Genomic DNA, 18,593 nt, shown 5'->3' with positions numbered 1-18,593 from the left:
GCTCAGCACAACCACTAGCTCCTTTTAGATATTCAAAAATAAAAGGTTAAGTACTGTATTAAGCAGAAATCGTCCATAGAAACATAACTGGAAATTTAGGTCTTGCTTTTTCTTTCCGGCCTTATTAAGAGATAACCATGTAAAGAAAGTTTTTATGGAGTTCCCGTCATGGTGCAGTGGTTAATGAATCCGACTGGGAACCATGAGGTTGCGAGTTCGGTCCCTGCCCTTGCTCAGTGGGTTAATGATCTGGCGTTGCCGTGAGCTGTGGTGTAGGTTGCAGACGTGGCTTGGATCCTGCGTTGCTGTGGCTCTGGCGTAGGCCGGTGGCTGCAGCTCCGATTCGACCCCTAGCCTGGGAACCTCCATATGCCGAGGGAGTGGCCCAAGAAATAGCAAAAAAGACAAAAAAAAAAAAAAATTTATGTAAATGATCATAGTTGAGAGTTAGATTTCTGTGAGTATCTTGTAGAATTTATTTGTAGTAATTCTGCGAGGTAGTCCCTTAGGCAGCTTTCAAATGTTTCCCAAGTTCTGGTATATTTAGATGTTAATTTTTCTTTCAGAAATTTATTTATTTATTAATTTTTGACCATGCCTGCAGCATATGGAAATTCCTGGGCCAGATATCGAACCCCCGACACATCAGCCACCCAAGCTACTGCAGTAACAAGCTGGATCCTTAACCTACTGCACCACAAGAGAACTCCTAGGTGTTAATTTTTTCTAAGAAAATTAATATATTTTATATTGTTGTATGCACTTTAATAAGTTTAGGTTTCTGTGTTGATGAATAAGCCATTCGAAAAGAAGTTACTCTAAATTATTTGTAATATTTCTAAATATTTAAAAGTATTGACAGCACACGAATAACAGAAAATAAATTCTCCATTTTGGTCCTGTTATGTGCATAATGATTTCATTGGGTGATACAAACAACAAAAGCAACACCCCTGTCACGCTTTTTTAATTCCGAAAAACAGTTGGCCTTGGCAAGTCAGAACATACCTCACTGGAGAGCTCCTTCCCAGTGACTTAGAGTGGTTTGGCTGTGTCTTAATCAAATAATTGCATCCTTTAGAATTTGGGGGGGTTTGTTTTGTTTGTTTTTAATGAAGATGCTGAGATATCAAAATGCATTGTCTTGGAGTTCCTGTCATGGCTCAGCGCAGACAAATCCAACTAGGAACCATGAGGTTGTGAGTTTGATCCCTGGCCTCACTCAGTAGGTTAAGGGTCCAGCATTGCCATGAGCTGTGGTGTAGGTCGCAGACGCAGCTTGGATCTGATGTTGCCATGAGCTGTGGTGTAGGCTGGCAGGTGTATCTCTGATTGGACCCCCTAGCCTGGGAACCTCCATATGCCATGGGTGCGGCCCTTAAAAAAAAAAAAAGTTATCTTTTTACTAATCACTTACAATGACTGAAATGATGAGAAATGCTAATAGTATAACACTGACATTGAGATTAGAGTTTCTTTACATGACCACATGTCTCATTTATCAGCCTTTCTGTTTTCAGTATTTGCCGGCCGTTGGTTAATGTCCTTTTGGACGGGGACTGCCAAAATCCATGAGCTCTACACAGCTGCTTGTGGCCTCTACGTTTGCTGGTTAACCATCAGGGCGGTGACGGTGCTGGTAGCTTGGATGCCACAGGGACGCAGAGTGATCTTTCAGAAGGTTAAAGAGTGGTCCCTCATGGTAGGTTTTTCTGATAAAGACTGATCTTGGGAGTTCCCATTGTGGAGCAGTGGAAACGAATCCAACTAGGAACCATGAGGTTGTGGGTTTCATCCCTGGCGCCTCGCTCAGTGGATTAAGGATCTGGCTTTGCCGTGAGCTGTGGTGTAGGTCACAGACTCGGCTCAGATTCTTTGTGGCTGTGGCTGCGGCATAGGCCGGCAGCTTTAGCTCCAGTTGGACCCCTAGCCTGGGAATCTCCATGTGCTGTGAGTGCAGCCCTAAAAAGACCAAAAAAAAAAAAAAAAAAGACTGATCTTGTCTGACAGGAGTAGTGAATATTTTTATTCCAGTAATTTCTTTAAATCTTTTCACTTTTGTTTCTTCATTATGTTGATAGTGTTAAGAGGATTGATTTTTTGAATTAGGAAGAGTATTCTTTTAGGACAGTAGTTTTCTGGTTCATTCTGAGAAACATAGATGTATTTGAGGGTTAAAGAAAATCATGCTGTTAAGTGATCTGGTAAGGCCTTGGAATAGTAATGTAATTAGAAAGCTTATTTTGGAAATTGATTACATTTTTAAAGAATAAGATCTGTAGAATTAAAAATCAATTTGTTGGAGTTCCCGTTGTGGCGCAGTGGTGAACGAATCCGACTAGGAACCATGAGGTTGCGGGTTCGGTCCCTGCCCTTGCTCGGTGGGTTAACGATCCGGCGTTGCCTTGAGCTGTGGTGTAGGTTGCAGATGCGGCTCGGATCCCGAGTTGCTGTGGCTCTGGTTTAGGCCAGTGGCTATAGCTCCGATTCAACCCCTAGCCTGGGAACCTCCATATGCCGCGGGAGCGGCCCAAAGAAATAGCAAAAAGACAAATAAAATAAAATAATAAATAAATAAATAAAAATCAATTTAAGTAGAAATTTCTTTAATCATTTTTTTCTAAAATCTTATTTAAAAATTCTTTTTAGTACACGAACTCTTGATCAGGATTGAGTCAGTATTTTTCACATAATGGGATTCCTTTGATTACAGTTTATTGCTAATTCAAGATTGTCTTGGCTAATGTGAAAGTGTATTAAATAATGGAAATTATTGCTCTTAATAAAGAACTTAATTGTCACAAAGGTGGGGTAGAAATGTAGCTGTGAGGTGATTGTCCAAGTATGGCAATTTCTTGATTGATTGCAGTGTTGGCTGTGACTAGTAAATATGTTTAGGTCACTGCTTACACTTTATCATTTGGATAATCAACTCTAGTTTTGTATCTGAGTTTATATTTTGATCTTATTAAAAGTTTAATATCCATTTAATATTAATGTTGAAAGAAAAACTTAAGAGATTCATTGTATATCAAGAATGGAGGGGTTTAATTGCTGTGTAATCCTTATGATGATGAGACACCTAACTGTATTTAAAAAACAGAAACCAGCTAATACCAGTTTTCCTATGCTATTCTTCCCATATCATATTGCCATATAAGAAGTAGGTATTTCGTCTTAATGCACACCACTGTGTCTCTTGCTGCTGAAACAAATGTACTCATTGAGGCTACCTTAAGAAAAGGGATGTCAAGGCCACTATAAAGACCGATTTCTTTGTCAGGATTTCATCTGGCTTTTGCTTAGTATCTCTTCTCTTTGTGTCTACTTTATTTTCCATTTTGCCACTTGATCCAAATTCTAGAGCTATGCTAATAGCCTAGTGGTGTGGCTAATGGCTGCCATGTTGCACAACATAGCTACAGCACATTTCTGTCATCACGGGAAGTTCTGTTGGACTGCAGTCTTCTTGAGGGAGCTAATGCGATCAGCTTGGTTAATTACCTTAACTGGGGTTATGCAGAACCCTTCAACTAAAGCAGCCCATCTGAGGAGTCACAGGTCAGCTTGTGGTTGGGCCATTGTTGGATCCTGGGGCCTGGGACAATCAGTAGCTTTCTTAGACAAACAAAGACCTACTCCTGAGAATGAGATAGGGAAAAACAACATAGCCACGTGGCTAATTTGTGTAATAAAATGAATTTTCTAGTTTTGTAGCAACAATGCATAGTAATATCATGTATTCGTTATTGCTTGAGGTTTTATAGATAACATTCAAATTTCATTTGAGCATGTATCATAAAGTGTAATTTGTTTAAGGTAATTTATTATTCTGTTAGGCATCGGGTCAAAGAAGAAGAATAAACTTCCATATGAGAGAGTTTTGCTCTAATGATGTGGTCCTTCGTTTCCTGATAGATAATGAAGACCTTAATAGTTGCGGTTCTGCTCGCTGGAGTTGTCCCGCTTCTTCTGGGGCTCCTGTTTGAGCTGGTTATTGTTGCTCCCCTGAGGGTTCCCTTGGATCAAACTCCTCTTTTTTACCCATGGCAGGTAAGTGTCTTTTGTTCATGACATTTCTTTATGTTTTGGGATCAGAAAAATCCTTAATTTTTTGAAGTAATTTTAAGCAGTTTGTTTAAAAGACTCCTAAATTTTTTCTATTCTAGGGACCCTTGTAAAATCAATTAGATAATGCATTCTAAACTATTGCTTTCAAAATGTGCAGGTCCTACTTCAAAAACCTTACTTTAGGAGTTTCTGTCGTGGCTCAGCCTGTTAAGAACCCGACTGATATCCATGAGGACATGGGTTTGATCCCTGGCTTCACTCAGTAGGTTAAGGATCTAGCATTGCTGCAAGCTGCGGTGTAGGTCGAAGATGTGGCTTGGATCCGGCATTGCTGTGGCTGTGGCGTAGGCAGCAGCTGCAACTCTGATTCAACCCCTAGCCTGGGAACTTCCTTATGCTGCAGTTGTGACTCTAAAAGAATAAATAAATAAAAATAAAAGACTTGGAGTTCCCGTCGTGGCGCAGTGGTTAACGAATCCGACTAGGAACCATGAGGTTGCGGGTTCGGTCCCTGCCCTTGCTCAGTGGGTTAACGATCCGGCGTTGCCTTGAGCTGTGGTGTAGGTTGCAGACGCGGCTCGGATCCCTCGTTGCTGTGGCTCTGGCATAGGCCTGTGGCTACAGCTCCGATTCAACCCCTAGCCTGGGAACCTCCATATGCTGCGGGAGCAGCCCAAGAAATAGCAACAACAGCAAAAGACAAAAGACAAAAAAAAAAAAAAAATGATAAAAGACTTGACTTTATGGATTAAACTGTCACTGTTCATTTAGGTTCCACAGATATTTAAAGATATAAATTGACACCTTTTAGTTAGGGTGAGATATCTTGCTTCTTTTGGCTTTGAGACTTGAAGCAGTAACTTACACTTTTGAATAATTACAGCCCCTTTCCCACAAAGTCTTTTTTTTTTTTTTTTTTTTTCTTTTTAGGGGCCGCATTTGTGGTATATGGAGGTTCCCAGGCTAGGGATTGAATCAGAGCTACAGCTGCTGGCCTACGCCACAGCCACAGCAACACAGGGGATCCGAGCCACGTCTGTAATGTATACCACAGCTCATGGCAGTGCTGGATCCTCAACCCACTGAGCAAGGCCAGGGATCGAACCTGCAGCCTCATGGTTCCTAGTTGGATTCGTTTCCTCTGTGCCACAACGGGAACCCCATTCCCACAAAGTCTTAAAAAGAGCATTCTGAGGGAACCTGTGCAGGTCACACAAAGGCCTTAAGCTCACAGAAAAAGAAAGTTATTTTTTCTGTAGTATTTAGAGCTTAGCCTGAGTTACTGTCATAGACCTTAAGTTTTTAAGAGGTATTAAGAAAAAGAGCCAGGTATTGACTTTAGTCATTTAAAGGTTTTTCTGCCTTGTTTTAAAAAAATCCCCTCTTAGTCTATTATGATGAATTTTCTAGAAATGTAAATTATCCTCTACTACTTTCCAGATGCAGGACCTCCATAAACTTCATTTAACAGCAAATATTTACTTGAATGTTTTAATGTGTGCTAAACCCTGGACTGTATAAAACTCAGGTGGAAATGAGGCTTGAGAACTTTGTAGGCTGGTGGGAGAGAAAGGGGCATGAGGAGACTGCTGTGATTGGGGCAAGCAAGTACCTTGCTCAGGACTTTCGGATGGGGTTTTTCTATAGGAGTTAGTGTTGCGGACAACCTAGAGTGCAGGGGAGTGGGTCAGAAAGGAGGGAGCGAGGCAGCAGACCTCAGGGTGAGATAGAGCATAGACAGGTGTGTGCCTCTCATCCACTGTGCTCATAAATGAGAACTGGAGTGAAAGTGAGTGTAAAAGGGAAATAGTGACGCGGATACGATGCCTTTCTGTAGGAGCTGCATTGTGGTGTAATCTAATAGCACCAGGGGTTGAAGAAAAGCTGTTTTTCACAAAATAATGCTGGCTAATAAAGGTAGACAAAATAACAGAATTAGAAAAAATCACTATTTTGCAATGTTCAACATAATTGTTTATTATTAGGATTGTCAGTGGATACTGAACCCCTAGGTTGATGAGTTACACTGCAATAAGAAGTTACCTCATAGCTACTGCTTACAGGCTTAAAACCACCATTTATTTTGTCCACAGAGTCTGTGGGTCAGAAATTAAGGCAGGGCATTAGGGGCTTGTGTCTCTTACATGTATGGGGTCTGATCTGAAATGACTCAGACTGAGTGTGATTTGACAGCCTCAGCTGGCATCATTTGGAGTCATCACTCAGTCCTCACTCAGGTGTGAGGGATGGCACTGGTTGTTGGTTGCCCTTCATCCGGGCTGTCGGCTGGAGTCCCTGGGTGTGCCTGGGCTTCCTCACAGCTAGGTAGCCTCAAGGTACTTGGGCTTCCTACAAGGCACTTTAGGGAGAAGAGTATCTAGCAAGCAAGGCAGAAGCTGCATCGCCTTCTGTGACCTCATCTCAGAAGACCTACAGTATTGCTTTTTACTAATTCCTCTTACGAGCAAGTCACACAGGTTGGCCCAGATTTAAGGGAAGGGGATGTAGACCTCTGCCACTCCCTGGGAGAGGAATTTGCGGGCATGTTTTGGTGCCACTACAGTGCAGAGGTGGTGGTTTGCATGCTGGCCAGGTGTTTACCTTACAGATGACTTGATACCTTAAAGGAAAGCATAGAGCTCTATAGTGGAGGATCAGGCAGACACTACCTTAACCCGGGGATTACTGTAAGGGCAGCAAACAGATTGTATGTGCACTTTACAAGATCACTTGGTGGTGAGTATGGGTGGTGATCACTTTGTCTGCCTGGGGGAGAACAGGGTGCCCAGGCCAGAGGCACAGTGAGGAGCTTGGTGTGCAGTAGATGTTCTAATTAAGCAGTTCAGCAGGCCTGTGAATGCACCCACCCAGAAGCCCTCTGAGCCTTTGGGTTGGTTTCTTTAGGTAAAACATGGCTCTACTCTCTTATTTTGACATAATTAGCTCATCTACAACCAATAAAATAGCCTAAGGATGGTTTGATGAAATAAAATCAGGGCACTATTCTGTTTGTTTCGATCTCCATTAATGTAAATACTTTTCTTAGTTCTCTTGGAAAAATAATGTAGCTTTTTTTGAAAGGTACAGAATGAGGTTGGTTTTTTTTGTTTGTTTTGGTCTTTTGGGGGCTGCACCCATGGCATATGGAAGTTCCCAGGCCAGGGGTCAAATCAGAGCTGCAGTTGCTGGCCTACGCCACAGCCACAGCAATGGGGATCTGAGCCACGTCTGTGATCTACACCACAGCTCAACAGCAACGCTGGATCCTTAACCCACTGAATGAGGCCAGGGATCGAACCTGAGTCCTCATGGATACTAGTTGGGTTCATTACCACTGAGCCACGCCAGGAACTGCAAGAATGAGGTGTGTTTTTTTTTGTTTCGTTTTTTTTTTTTTTTTTTTTCCCTCCTTCTTTTTCTTACTCAATGCAAGAATGAGTTTTTGATAGAAACACTGAGTTTGAGCTATTGAAAAAAATTCCTTGGATTTTCCAGTGTAAGTTAGTTTTCAGTAAAATTGTTACTAATGTAGCAGAACTTCTGTTTTGAAATGTATTATAAATAATGCAAGAAAACTGTATAGCCTCTGTGCTGGGTTTATTACTAAAAGCAAATAAAAATCTGTTAAATGATTTTTATTATTCTAGGACTGGGCACTTGGAGTCCTGCATGCCAAAATCATTGCAGCTATAACGTTGATGGGTCCTCAGTGGTGGTTGAAAACTGTAATTGAGCAGGTAAGCAAAATCAGTTTTCAGAAAAAGACAAAGTGATAGGAGAAGTTTGGTTCATGTGACTCTTATTTTCCATTTTCTTAGCCTTCTCAGTTTTCTACATTTTCTTAAGTGAACATAACTTATTTTTAAAGGAAAAAGGCAGTTTGCTCTTCTATCCCCTGAATTTTCATCAACCACTCTTAAAATGTCCCTCATCTCAAAATTAACCAAAAGCTTAAACCCTACCCAAAGTAAAGGCAAAATTTAGTGTATGCTTTTTTTTTTTTTTTTTTTTTTTTTTTTTTTTTTTTTTTAAAGGGAAGGAGTTCTGATGAAGCCTTGGTATTCAGGCTTTGTACGTCTGTAGTAGAGAAGCGGTTATTGTTCAAGACAATAAATAAAAAGTCAGAAAAAGATAATAGATTTAAAAAGCATAACTGAGAATATATTTAAAAAGTATAACTGTTTAGGAATATTCTAGCCACATAGCACCTGAGACTGTTGTGTATTATGGAACCATCAGATAATTTGGTCATTGTGGAGATAACTTTGAAAAAGGTAAATTGTACTTCTGTATTCTGTGATAGTAAGGCTAAGAGTAAGGTAATTCATTTTAGGAAGATTTCTTCCAAAATAACCAATATAGTAGATGTTGGTCCTTATTCAAGTTTTAGTTACCTAGAGAATGTACTTAAAGTTTTAGTTACCTAGAGAATGTACTTACGGACAACCCTCTTATCCTTGGGGCAGCGCCAAATTGATAAAGTGTTATAGTTCTGTAGCACTAAAAGTATACCTTCTTTTGGTATATAGGAAATAAAGTAGTTTTTAACCCAGTATGGACAAGAAAACCATCCAAAAATTCCTGTACCTGGAGGTTGACGGGGGTAGGGGAGGGCCAGGGAATCAGTGTGTGTGCGTGTGCATCTCAAGTGCAGGCTGATTCTGAAGTGAGGTGGGTTGTGGGGTGCCTGGCAGCGTATCCATTCATGACAGTACTACAGGCCAGTCCCCTCTGGAGTTTCCAGTGAGACTGACCGTTGTGGAGAATAAGGGTTTAGTTACAGCTGGAGGCTGTGAATTGCTGATCTCTATATTATTTTGCTCTCGGTTGCATTCTTTCTCATACATGTGTATAAGTTTAAGTAAAATGGTTAAACATGGGGTTGCCTTGCTGCATTAACTTAAGTGCATTTGGGTTAAAAGGATTTTGAGGGGATCAGAAATGAGCCTTTGGAGCAGTAAGCCTGTGACTTGCATCCAAATGCTCTGGTCCATTTCCAAAGGATAGAGGGATTGTCTTGAGTTGCACCACACTATGTGACTCTGGGCCAGAAGAGGTTAAAATGCTGGGGAAAAACACAAATACCACTCTTCTGTTTTGTCACCTTCTGCACACCAGCTGTATTTTCTCTTATTCCCAAGATTCCCCCATTTCCGTCCATTCTTTCCTCCACAGTACTATTGAATAGAACTTTGTAGGTAAGATGATGGAAATATTTTAGAAATTCTTAAATTAAAAAAAAAATTAACTTACTTTCATACTAGATTGTTACATAAAAAACCTTTTAATTTGTTGACATTTGATTTATATAAGCTTTTTAGAAACATGCTTCCTGTTTATAGTATTTTCTTATATTCAGATAAGATGAATGCAATCTTGAGTAATAACAGATCACTCTTACACAATTTATATATGAAATTGCTTCAGGGTGTGTGGTATTCAACTAATATTGTTGGTGCCATCTGGTATTATATAGAGCAAGGCTAGTGTAATTATTATTCTAGGTTAGCATCTTATTTCATCTCTCAGCAGAGTTAACTGCAAAGTGTAAGGAAGTAAAACTTGTGGATGCCATCTTGAGGTGTGAGTTCCAGAATTTGCCTTGATTTCTGAAACAAATAACGAGTTTGAATCCTTTGGGGCTGGTAGTCCCTGTGGCATATGGAGCTCCTGGCCCAGGGATCAGATCCAAGCCGCAGCCTCGAACTAAGCTGCAGTTGTGGCCACGCTGGATCCTTAACCCACTGTACGGGGCTGCTTGAACCTGCGTCCCAGAGCTCCCAAGAGGCTGCCAATCCTGTTGCACCACAGCGGGAGCTCCCCAACTCTGTGCATCTTGAATTCAGTAGAGATTGCTGTTAACCTGGGGAAATTGTCCTGTGTTCTTGTTCTGTTTTGTTCCCGTTCCAGGTTTACGCAAACGGCATCCGGAACATTGACCTTCACTATATCGTTCGGAAACTGGCAGCGCCAGTGATCTCTGTGCTCTTGCTTTCCCTGTGTGTACCTTACGTCATTGCGTCTGGCATCGTTCCTCTACTAGGTGGGTAAAGGTGGCTGGAAGCTTGAGGGAGCACCTTGTTAGCGTCGTCACATTCTTGTCCCTTCAGTGTCCGAGGTTACTTGGCTCCAAATGCTATGTTGTAAATATAAATCCAGCCAAAACAATACTGTCAAAAGACTGTTTTTCTCAGGTTTCAGTACTCAGAGCAAGATGAGGATCATATCCGGTGTTGCCGTGAGCTGTGGTGTAGGTTGCAGACGCGGCTCTGATCCCGCGTTGCTGTGGCTCTGGCGTAGGCCGATGGCTACAGCTCCGATTCAACCCCTAGCCTGGGAACCTCCATATGCCGTAGGAGCGGCCCAAGAAATAGCAAAAAAAAGACCAAAAAAAAAAAAAAAAAAAAAAAAAAGATGAGGATCATAAAGCTCTTTGGTAGTTTTTTCTTTAGAGAGGCGAGAAAATATTGACATTTAAAAAATGTTCTTCAGCATAAAAGGAACACCAAAGAGGAAATACTCTTAACATGTAGACATTTTCGTGTCAGTACTTAAGAATCTTCACAGGCTCTTAGAGCCAGTACATGAGCCAGTGTATGTTCAGTTATAAGCACAAAGTTGTCCCCTCCGAATCTTCCTCTTCTGCTGAATTCCCTCTCTCAGTTTCTGGCATTATCATCCAACGAGTCGTATAAGTCGGAAACCTTGAGGGTCATCCGTGTCACCTGAGGCTCTGTGCTCTTGTACTCAGCTGGTCTCCAGGTCCCACTGGTCTGCCCTCTGGGGGCCTCGTCTGCAGCTCTCACCTCAACCTCTATGGCTGCCTGTTTCCCTGCCTTGAACCCTCCACACGGTCATTCTCCACACTGCGACCACAGCGACCTTTCAGAGGGATGGGTCTCTTTGTGTATACAAACTCTTTGGTGAAAACCCTTTTGCTGGTTCTTCAGTGGTCTTTAAGAATAACCCAGCTACAAGGCTCCTCCTCTAGCTGTGCCAGGCCTGCCTGCCAGCACTCCTTGTATTACTCCCTCTGCACAGGACGAGTTTCAGTTAGGCACCACCAGCCTCCTTTGCTTCGGGAGAGGAATTATTTCCATGTCGGTGTCGTTCTGTATGCACTTCAGAGTTTTCCTTTTTTTGGTTTTACAGGTGTTACTTCGGAAATGCAAAACTTGGTCCATCGGCGGATTTATCCATTTTTACTGATGGTTGTGGTATTGATGGGAATCTTGTCCTTCCAGGTCCGCCAGTTTAAGCGCCTTTATGAACATATTAAAAATGACAAGTAAGTCCAGACCTCCATTCATCCAGCTGCTCTTGTTAAGATCTCTCATTTCTTAATTTTTGTGTCTTACGTGATGAATCACAGGAGGGAAAAGTGCTCTGATTCTGGGTATATTCTGAGGTGGAATAGGACTTGCTAATAGATTGAAGGTAGGATGTGAAAAAGAGGCCATTGAGAACTTGATTGGGTCAAGCACCTGGGGAGTTGTCATTTATGGAGCTAAAAAGACTTGGGAGAAACTGGTTTGGAGGGGAAGTTTGTTTTTTGTTTTTTTTTGGCTGCACCCATAGCATATGAAAGTTCCCAGGCCAAGGGTCAAATCTGAGCTTCAGGTGTGACCTGTGCCACAGCTGTGGTAATGCTAGATCCTTAACCTCCCATGCCACAGTGGGAACTCCCTGGGGAGGAAGATTTTTTAAATGTTCTTTCAAAATAATTTTCAACCTGTTTTCAAATGTTCTGGTCTGATAACATATTAAACAGTTGTAGATACAAATAAGAAGCCTATATTAGGAATTATCAGTGCAAAAGTGCTGTGGTGACCTCTGATGGGGGGAAGCTCTGCAACCTGACCTTAATCAGAAATTGAGAATAGTCAGGGAAAACACCTCTGAGGATGATGGCCATTTGACCCTCCATGTCCTAATGGAAGCCTGGATCCTCTTCTGCTTTAGTGGCATCTCACAGACAAGCAAGTTTATAACTGTCCTCATGTTTGTCTGGGAGAGTTCCTGTTTACATGTGCTGCCTTTATGCCATCATTAACAGCACTCCCTTTTACTCGTGAGTGCCGCCTTTGGACAACAAATTATATGGTCACCTGTTTCCTCCGAGGATTCTTAAGAGTAATATTTTTAAGAATGAAATTTAGAGTGTTCAGCCTTTTCCAAAGCAGTGTTTATTTACTGACTGTAACAAAAACTAAGAACGCTTAGGCTGCCAGAGTACTAAGTTCTGCCAGCTCTGAAAGAATGGGGAGGGGGACTTCAGTGACGAAAGTCAGTTTTTCTCACTTCACTTGTTTTGGCAGAGCAGTCGTTACTGCAGTAACATAAAAGAGACACACCCCGGGAGCTTCCCACAGCCCCCCACATTCTCTTCTTCTTCCCCGTCTGCTTCCTCATGTAGAAACCCTTGAACTGCAGGCTCCTTGGAGGGCACATCTTGTTTGACATTGTGTATCCACTCTCCCAGGGTTTGGTCCCTAGGAGGCTCCAAGGGTGCATGTGTGCCCTGGGGCCATGAGAGGGCGCCAGGGTGATGGAGCTAGGTATGGGTTCATTCAGACTTCCCCCTCCCTCCCTTCTTTTCTCACTGTTTAAAGTTTTATTGAAGTATAGTTGATGTGCAGTGTTGTGATAATTTCTACTGGTACAGCAGAGTGACTGAGTTATGCATGTGCACATATCCGTTCTTTTTCAGGTTCTTTTCCCATGTAGGTTATCACAGAAGAGTGGGTAGAATTCCCTGTGTTATCTATCCATTCCACATACAGTAGTGTGCATAGAATCTCCTTTTTCTGCCACTGAGTTACTTTTTGGTTCTGGGCAAGTTTACCTTGCTTTTCTCTCTATGTTGATACCTTAATATGGTTTGTATTACATGTGTGTCAGGTAGTGCCATGTGTATGTCAGGTGTTGCTCAGTTGTCATTGTCTAAAACATTTACAAAATGCTCACAATTTGATAAAACACTGGTTGGTTGGGGAACAGTGGGGTAAGGAATGGTTCACTTCAGGAGGAGAATCAGGAAGACAAGAAGGGATTAAACTGTGAGCTCATGGATGAAGCAGCAGTAGGATGAGTGGCATGTTTATAAAAAGTGAAAAGTCAGGCTACTCAGTGTAAACTGCCAAGTACCTCATTAGGCATATCTTTTTTCACAGAAAAGTGATAGATGAAAGTCAGGGTGGAGAAAATCATGGTGAAAAGTAAATGTTGCCACTCAGCACATGCCAGGCCTTTGTTACCAAGGCTTTTCTATTCCTTAAGCAAGCACTGGACATAGGGCTGTTGTTCTCATTTTGCTGATGAGCACACTGAGTCTCAGAGACCCCAGCTCTCTGGTAGCCCTCACACAGGCTGGCTCCCTCTCCTGTTCTTGCGCCCGTGTGGAACGTCTTCCTGGGCTCTCCTTGCTCTGCACTGCTGCCTCCAAATGGGTCCTCTTGCCCACTTGTCCATCTGTGCCCCCCCTCCCCTGCCCCTGCTTGTTGCCATCAGCTTTGCTGTCCACTGTGCTCCCAGGGTCAGTCTCCAGACCATTCCCCATGGGTTATTGAGGCACATCACTGCTCTCCTTCCCAACTCCGCCATCACAATGGGAATGCCAGTGGAGACCTCCAGCCTTGTCATTCCAGCCACAGGAACTTCTGTCTCTATTTCTGTCCACAGTCCTGCAGCCTTTGCCATAACTTCTCTGTCACCACATCATGTCGGTTGGGAACACTTAACACTGTTTCCTGGACCAGTCGGTCCAAGAAAGTCACTTGCGTACACACATTTCTGCCATCTCGCTCCCTTTAACCTCCTTTGTCTTTTGATTTGTCCTTTTCTCTAGAACTAGAGCTTTTCAGTATTATTCTCTCTACTCAACTTTCTGATTATTACATTTCCAGTCCGTTCCTTCAGATCTGTACTCTAAGCTCTTTTATAAAATGTGATCCATAGCAGATAAATCCCCTGCGTAAGGTTACTTTGCCCTGCCTTCCTCTGGTCTCCAAGTGTCAGAGTTTGTGAGAGCCGGAAGGTGTGGACCAGAGCCTGTACTCCATTGCCCAGCATCTGAGGCTTCGGACCTTTGCTGCTCTCATGTCTTCCCTAAACCCATAGCTTGCTTTGCGATGCCTGCTTCTGTGCCTTGTGTAGGTGTTCATTTCTAGACTCCCCTTCTACCTACCTAACTATTGAAGGGGTTTAAGTGGGAGTGGAGTGGTCTGGTTTACATTTTTAAAAGTGTATCACGGGCTACTCTCAGGAAGAATGTTTTAGTAAATAAGATCCTCTAGGAGAGTAACCACCCTGTTTTTATAACCCAGGTACCTTGTGGGCCAACGCCTTGTGAACTATGAACGGAAATCTGGCAAACAGGGCACCTCTCCGCCACCTCCACAGTCATCCCAAGAATAAAGTGGTTGTCTCAACTACCTTGACCTTCCCCTTGCCTTTACGTGTCCTTTTTTGTGGACTTCTCTCTTTGGAGATTTTTCCCAGTGATCTCTCAGCATTGTTTTTATTTTAAATCTGTTGACTTGTGTTCTCGGCATCCAGAGAGCTGCCCTTCCTGCACCTTCTGACATCATTGCTGTCTGAGGTCTGTACATGTGTAAATAGAAGTTCCTGGATACCCTAAAACCTTGGATTAAACAGAATGTGCATTGTACATCTTTAAACAAAATGTATATTAATTTATTAAATCTAGTTGTCACTTTATTTTGGACCTGCTGTGATCTTGACAGGAAATGTGCCACAGAGCCATGGTGCAGGGGCAAGACTTTTCAATGGCGTCTTTTGGAGTGCACTGTCGTGGTGTTCCTTGCAGTTCTTACTGAGTAAACTGTACATTCTGTTTCTCTTGGCTGTTCAGACCTTACCAAGAACGTAGAAGGAAACAAGTAGAAATCGACAGTGGAGTGTCTGTGGTAAGAAAACATGAACTTGTGCTTCACTGTCAATCGTTTTTGGAAGTTATTTTGTATAACACCAAAGCTGTTGTACATTTTCTACTGCCTGATTTTTTTTCATGTGTCTGTGTTTGTAATATTGTATAGTATCTTGTGCTAGGTAGGGAAATTATTTTTAATTTTGATAATTTAATATTCCTAGTGACCAGCATTGGGAGCTGGGTTTTGTGCTTGTTAGGGGCATGACTATACTTAGAGAAAAAAAAAGTCCAAAAGAAGATTTTTCATTAGATCACCCAACCCCTTTTTCCCAGATACAGCTGTCTTTTTTTCCTTCTTGGCAACAGTGGCCAAAAGTCATGCAAGATCATAAATCTTATAGAATAACATCACCGATGATACTGCATCTTCCTGGAATAAGGACATACTGAAATGTAAGTTAAATGTAGATGGGGTTTGTGGTCTTAGATGGACAGCATTAGAGAAATTGTTAGAACCCCCCCCCCCCCCGGTCCTGGTAGTTAGTACATCATTGGGTGAGAACTAGGAGCAGTGCTTTCTCCAACGCTTTCAAAGCTCTTTGTTTACAGAATAAAATTACAAATAAAACCAACTTGATTTTATTTGACCAGAAGGAAGCTGGTTAAGCTGGCCTTTTTACATAGGAGTACAGAATGTATTTCATAGGAAATGTGCTGTAAAGTCTCAGAAAACTAAATATTTTCAAACTTAGTTTTCCCTTATAACCAAAGTTTCAACTTAGAAGTTTAGAGAAAGAGAATGGTTGGCACATGATCCACGTATTTAATGTTAACGGTGTATTGTAAGGGTAGTGTTTGGTTTTGAATGATAACTTAGGAGTTCTCAAAGCAAATGGGCAGCATAGGTCTTAAGAAACCATAAAAGAATTTCCATATAGTATTACAACCCATAGGCTTAAATCTGGGGATTTTTAAAATATGAGAATCAGCCAAACATAAGTTAGCAAAATCAAAAACAAGTTCTGATTGTTTTATATTTCAACAATTTTTCCTGAAGTGGTAAGCAGTTACTTTAAAACATTTTGAAACATCAGTATCAAAAAAAAGAAAGAAAGAAGCTTGACATAGGATGCAGTGTTAGAGTTTTTGGCACTTTATAGTAGCCTTTCTCATATTTGAAATTACGGGCTTTGCTAGCCCTACCTTTACTTAGAAGTTTAGTCCTACTGTGAAAAATAGGAGCGTTTTAAACATAACGCCATCTGTCATGGTGTATATCTGTATAAATTGTTCTCTTTGGGAGAAAAATATTATCAAATTGGGCATATAACTTAATTATGTTCATTTAACTTTTTTTTTTTTTTCCCAGAGAATTTGTAGACGTTAATATAAAGTCATTGGAACATATTTATCTGTTTTACCAGAAAGAAATCTAGGCAGATACTACAAAAGATTAAAAATTGTTATTCTACAAAATTTTAAATATTGTCAGATATTTTGTAAAAAAAGAAAAAAAAAAAAAAAAAGCCAAAAGGTTGCCCTCCATTTTGCTGGCAGATAACTTTATCTTCTTGTCTTACTTAAGGGTTTCCCCTGGTTTCTCAGTTGTTCTTTGTCCTGTTGTTTTCAATAAGGAAAGCATTTGCTAGCATACTGTTTACTTGGATAGCATCAAAATTTTATTATTAACCAGTAGTCTTATAAATACTTAAAACTTCTAGTTCAGAAAGTGCAAATATTGCTGCCCTTCTTCATGTAGAATTAAAAAAAAATAATAGTGTAGTTTTGCTTCATTTTACATTGGGCTAAAAATTGTCTTAAAGGAAGTTAATTAGGAAAGAAGACGTTTTTGCTTTATTTTTACTATTGAAGACAAATCAACATTTGGGGTTAGTTTTACATGACCAGTTATCAAATGGTCATAGTATGAAGTGTGCAGTTGTTCATTATTAGCAAATTATGTCTGATTTTTAAACTACTAAGTACTAATAGTTAAGATGAAAACTGAAGAAAAATGCCAATGTGAAGTTTGTGTATAGCTAGCCTTAAAAAACTCCATGTTTTTAGGTGATTTGTTTCCTGTTAGTTCTCTGGAGAAACAGTGGAGATAGGACATCTCAATTCCAGATGTAAACAAAAAGTAATTTTTTTATTTCAACATTTAATATAGCTGTTACTATGTGGATTCTTGTGTTTTTTTCTTTCCCTTATTCAAGTAATAGAGAATAACTTTTCCTCAAATTATTTGATCTTAGATATGTTATTTCTGTATTGGCAAAATGCTACTATTAAAGTGTAATTCTCAAATTTAGGTTGAATTGATGAATTTTTAAAACAAAACAGAAGCACTGGACATTTCTACATTGTACTGCACTTGCAGACACACTCACTCACTCTGGAGAATGTGGCACTGGCATTAAGAACATTGGCAGTTTTTAAAACGTTGCAAGTGAGCTACGTAATACTCGTTTTCAGGATCGAGTATTTTAGGCTCTCTACTTACTGTGAGAAGTTTTTTATATTGTAAAATTAAATAATTATATTTAAAATACTCCTTTAGAGTGTTACCTATTCAGTCACCAAGAAGAAAACAAATGTCTTACCACAAAAGTATTATTTGAAGCTCATCTGTGGAGATTCTGTTAATAGCCTTGTATCTCCTTACTTAACTTGCCCCCTCAATCACACATTTTCCTTTCAATCTGTTACTGCCCTGTGTCGTTTTTTAAAACAGCCACCGTGAGTAAGGGCTTCTTTCAGATAATCGCTGACGTCTTTGGCATTTAATACAATGTAAAGATAAGACAGGATACATCTGTTTTCATTCCCGTCTATTTTGTATGAGTGCCTCATTTTGTAGTTGTGAAATTAATACAGTACCTTAAATGAAAATGTAGTGACCAGAAGGCCTAGAAATGACTGTTGTAGAAGCTGAAGAACTAGAACACTTACTTGGTAGGGCATCAGTTTTCTTTAACCCCTTAGACACTCAGGCCAACTTTATGTGTATATATTCTAAAAGTGCTCCCTTTTTTATGTGGTCGTTTGTTGCCTTCTGAGTTGAGAGAACAAGATTGAATAAAAATGATAGTTGTAGCCTAGTTTTGTTGGTTTTTGCTTTGTTGCAAGATTGCTTCAGAATGACAAAAATATGCATTATTAGTGGGCATAGGTAGATTATCCAGGTTGTTAAAAATATATTACATAAGAAAAAGAACTCAAGTTACGTACGACTGTAGACTCTCTGTTCTAAGTATGAATTTGAAGGTAAAGTTGCAGAAGCCGCTCTCCCTCCATGGTAATTAGAGGCCACCCTCACCGGGAAGAGTGAAGCCTTTCATCTTGTGCCCAGAGAAGATGCCACCCAGCTCGGTGCCTCCACTGAAGCCCAACTGTCAGAACATCACCAGTAAAACCAAACAGTCCCACTTTACATACTGACCATATTTATCAGAGAAAAGGGAAGGGATTGCAGTAGTTTTTTTCCTTCCTCAGTGCCTTTTGTGAAGAGTCTTTTATTACTAATCTTTCTTTGTTTCCAGGTTCAAAACTTTTTAAAAAAACAATTTCAAAAAATCAAGTGCATTTTATATTTATTTTAAATCCAGTGGTGGCAGGAGAGATGATGCTT

The 18,593-nt window shown here is 40.7% G+C and overlaps 1 protein-coding gene across 2 annotated transcripts in view; it reads left to right on the top strand.

Annotated features, from left to right (window-relative positions):
- MARCH6 (membrane associated ring-CH-type finger 6) overlaps positions 1 to 18,063 on the top strand; it is an 84,576-nt gene extending 66,513 nt beyond the window's left edge. Inside the window, exons 21-26 of one of the 2 annotated variants that reach the window (XM_021076523.1) lie at positions 1,521 to 1,702; positions 3,919 to 4,053; positions 7,719 to 7,808; positions 9,982 to 10,114; positions 11,224 to 11,359; positions 14,397 to 18,063. In XM_021076523.1, coding sequence (XP_020932182.1) covers positions 1,521 to 1,702; positions 3,919 to 4,053; positions 7,719 to 7,808; positions 9,982 to 10,114; positions 11,224 to 11,359; positions 14,397 to 14,487 — 767 coding nt within the window. In that variant the 3' untranslated portion in view covers positions 14,488 to 18,063. 2 annotated transcript variants of the gene reach the window in all.

The sequence above is a fragment of the Sus scrofa genome, chromosome 16 (assembly GCF_000003025.6).
Source record: "Sus scrofa isolate TJ Tabasco breed Duroc chromosome 16, Sscrofa11.1, whole genome shotgun sequence".
NCBI lineage: Eukaryota > Metazoa > Chordata > Mammalia > Artiodactyla > Suidae > Sus > Sus scrofa.
The sequence above is the reverse complement of the archived record's forward strand: the minus strand, read 5'-3'. Positions and strand labels throughout refer to the sequence as shown.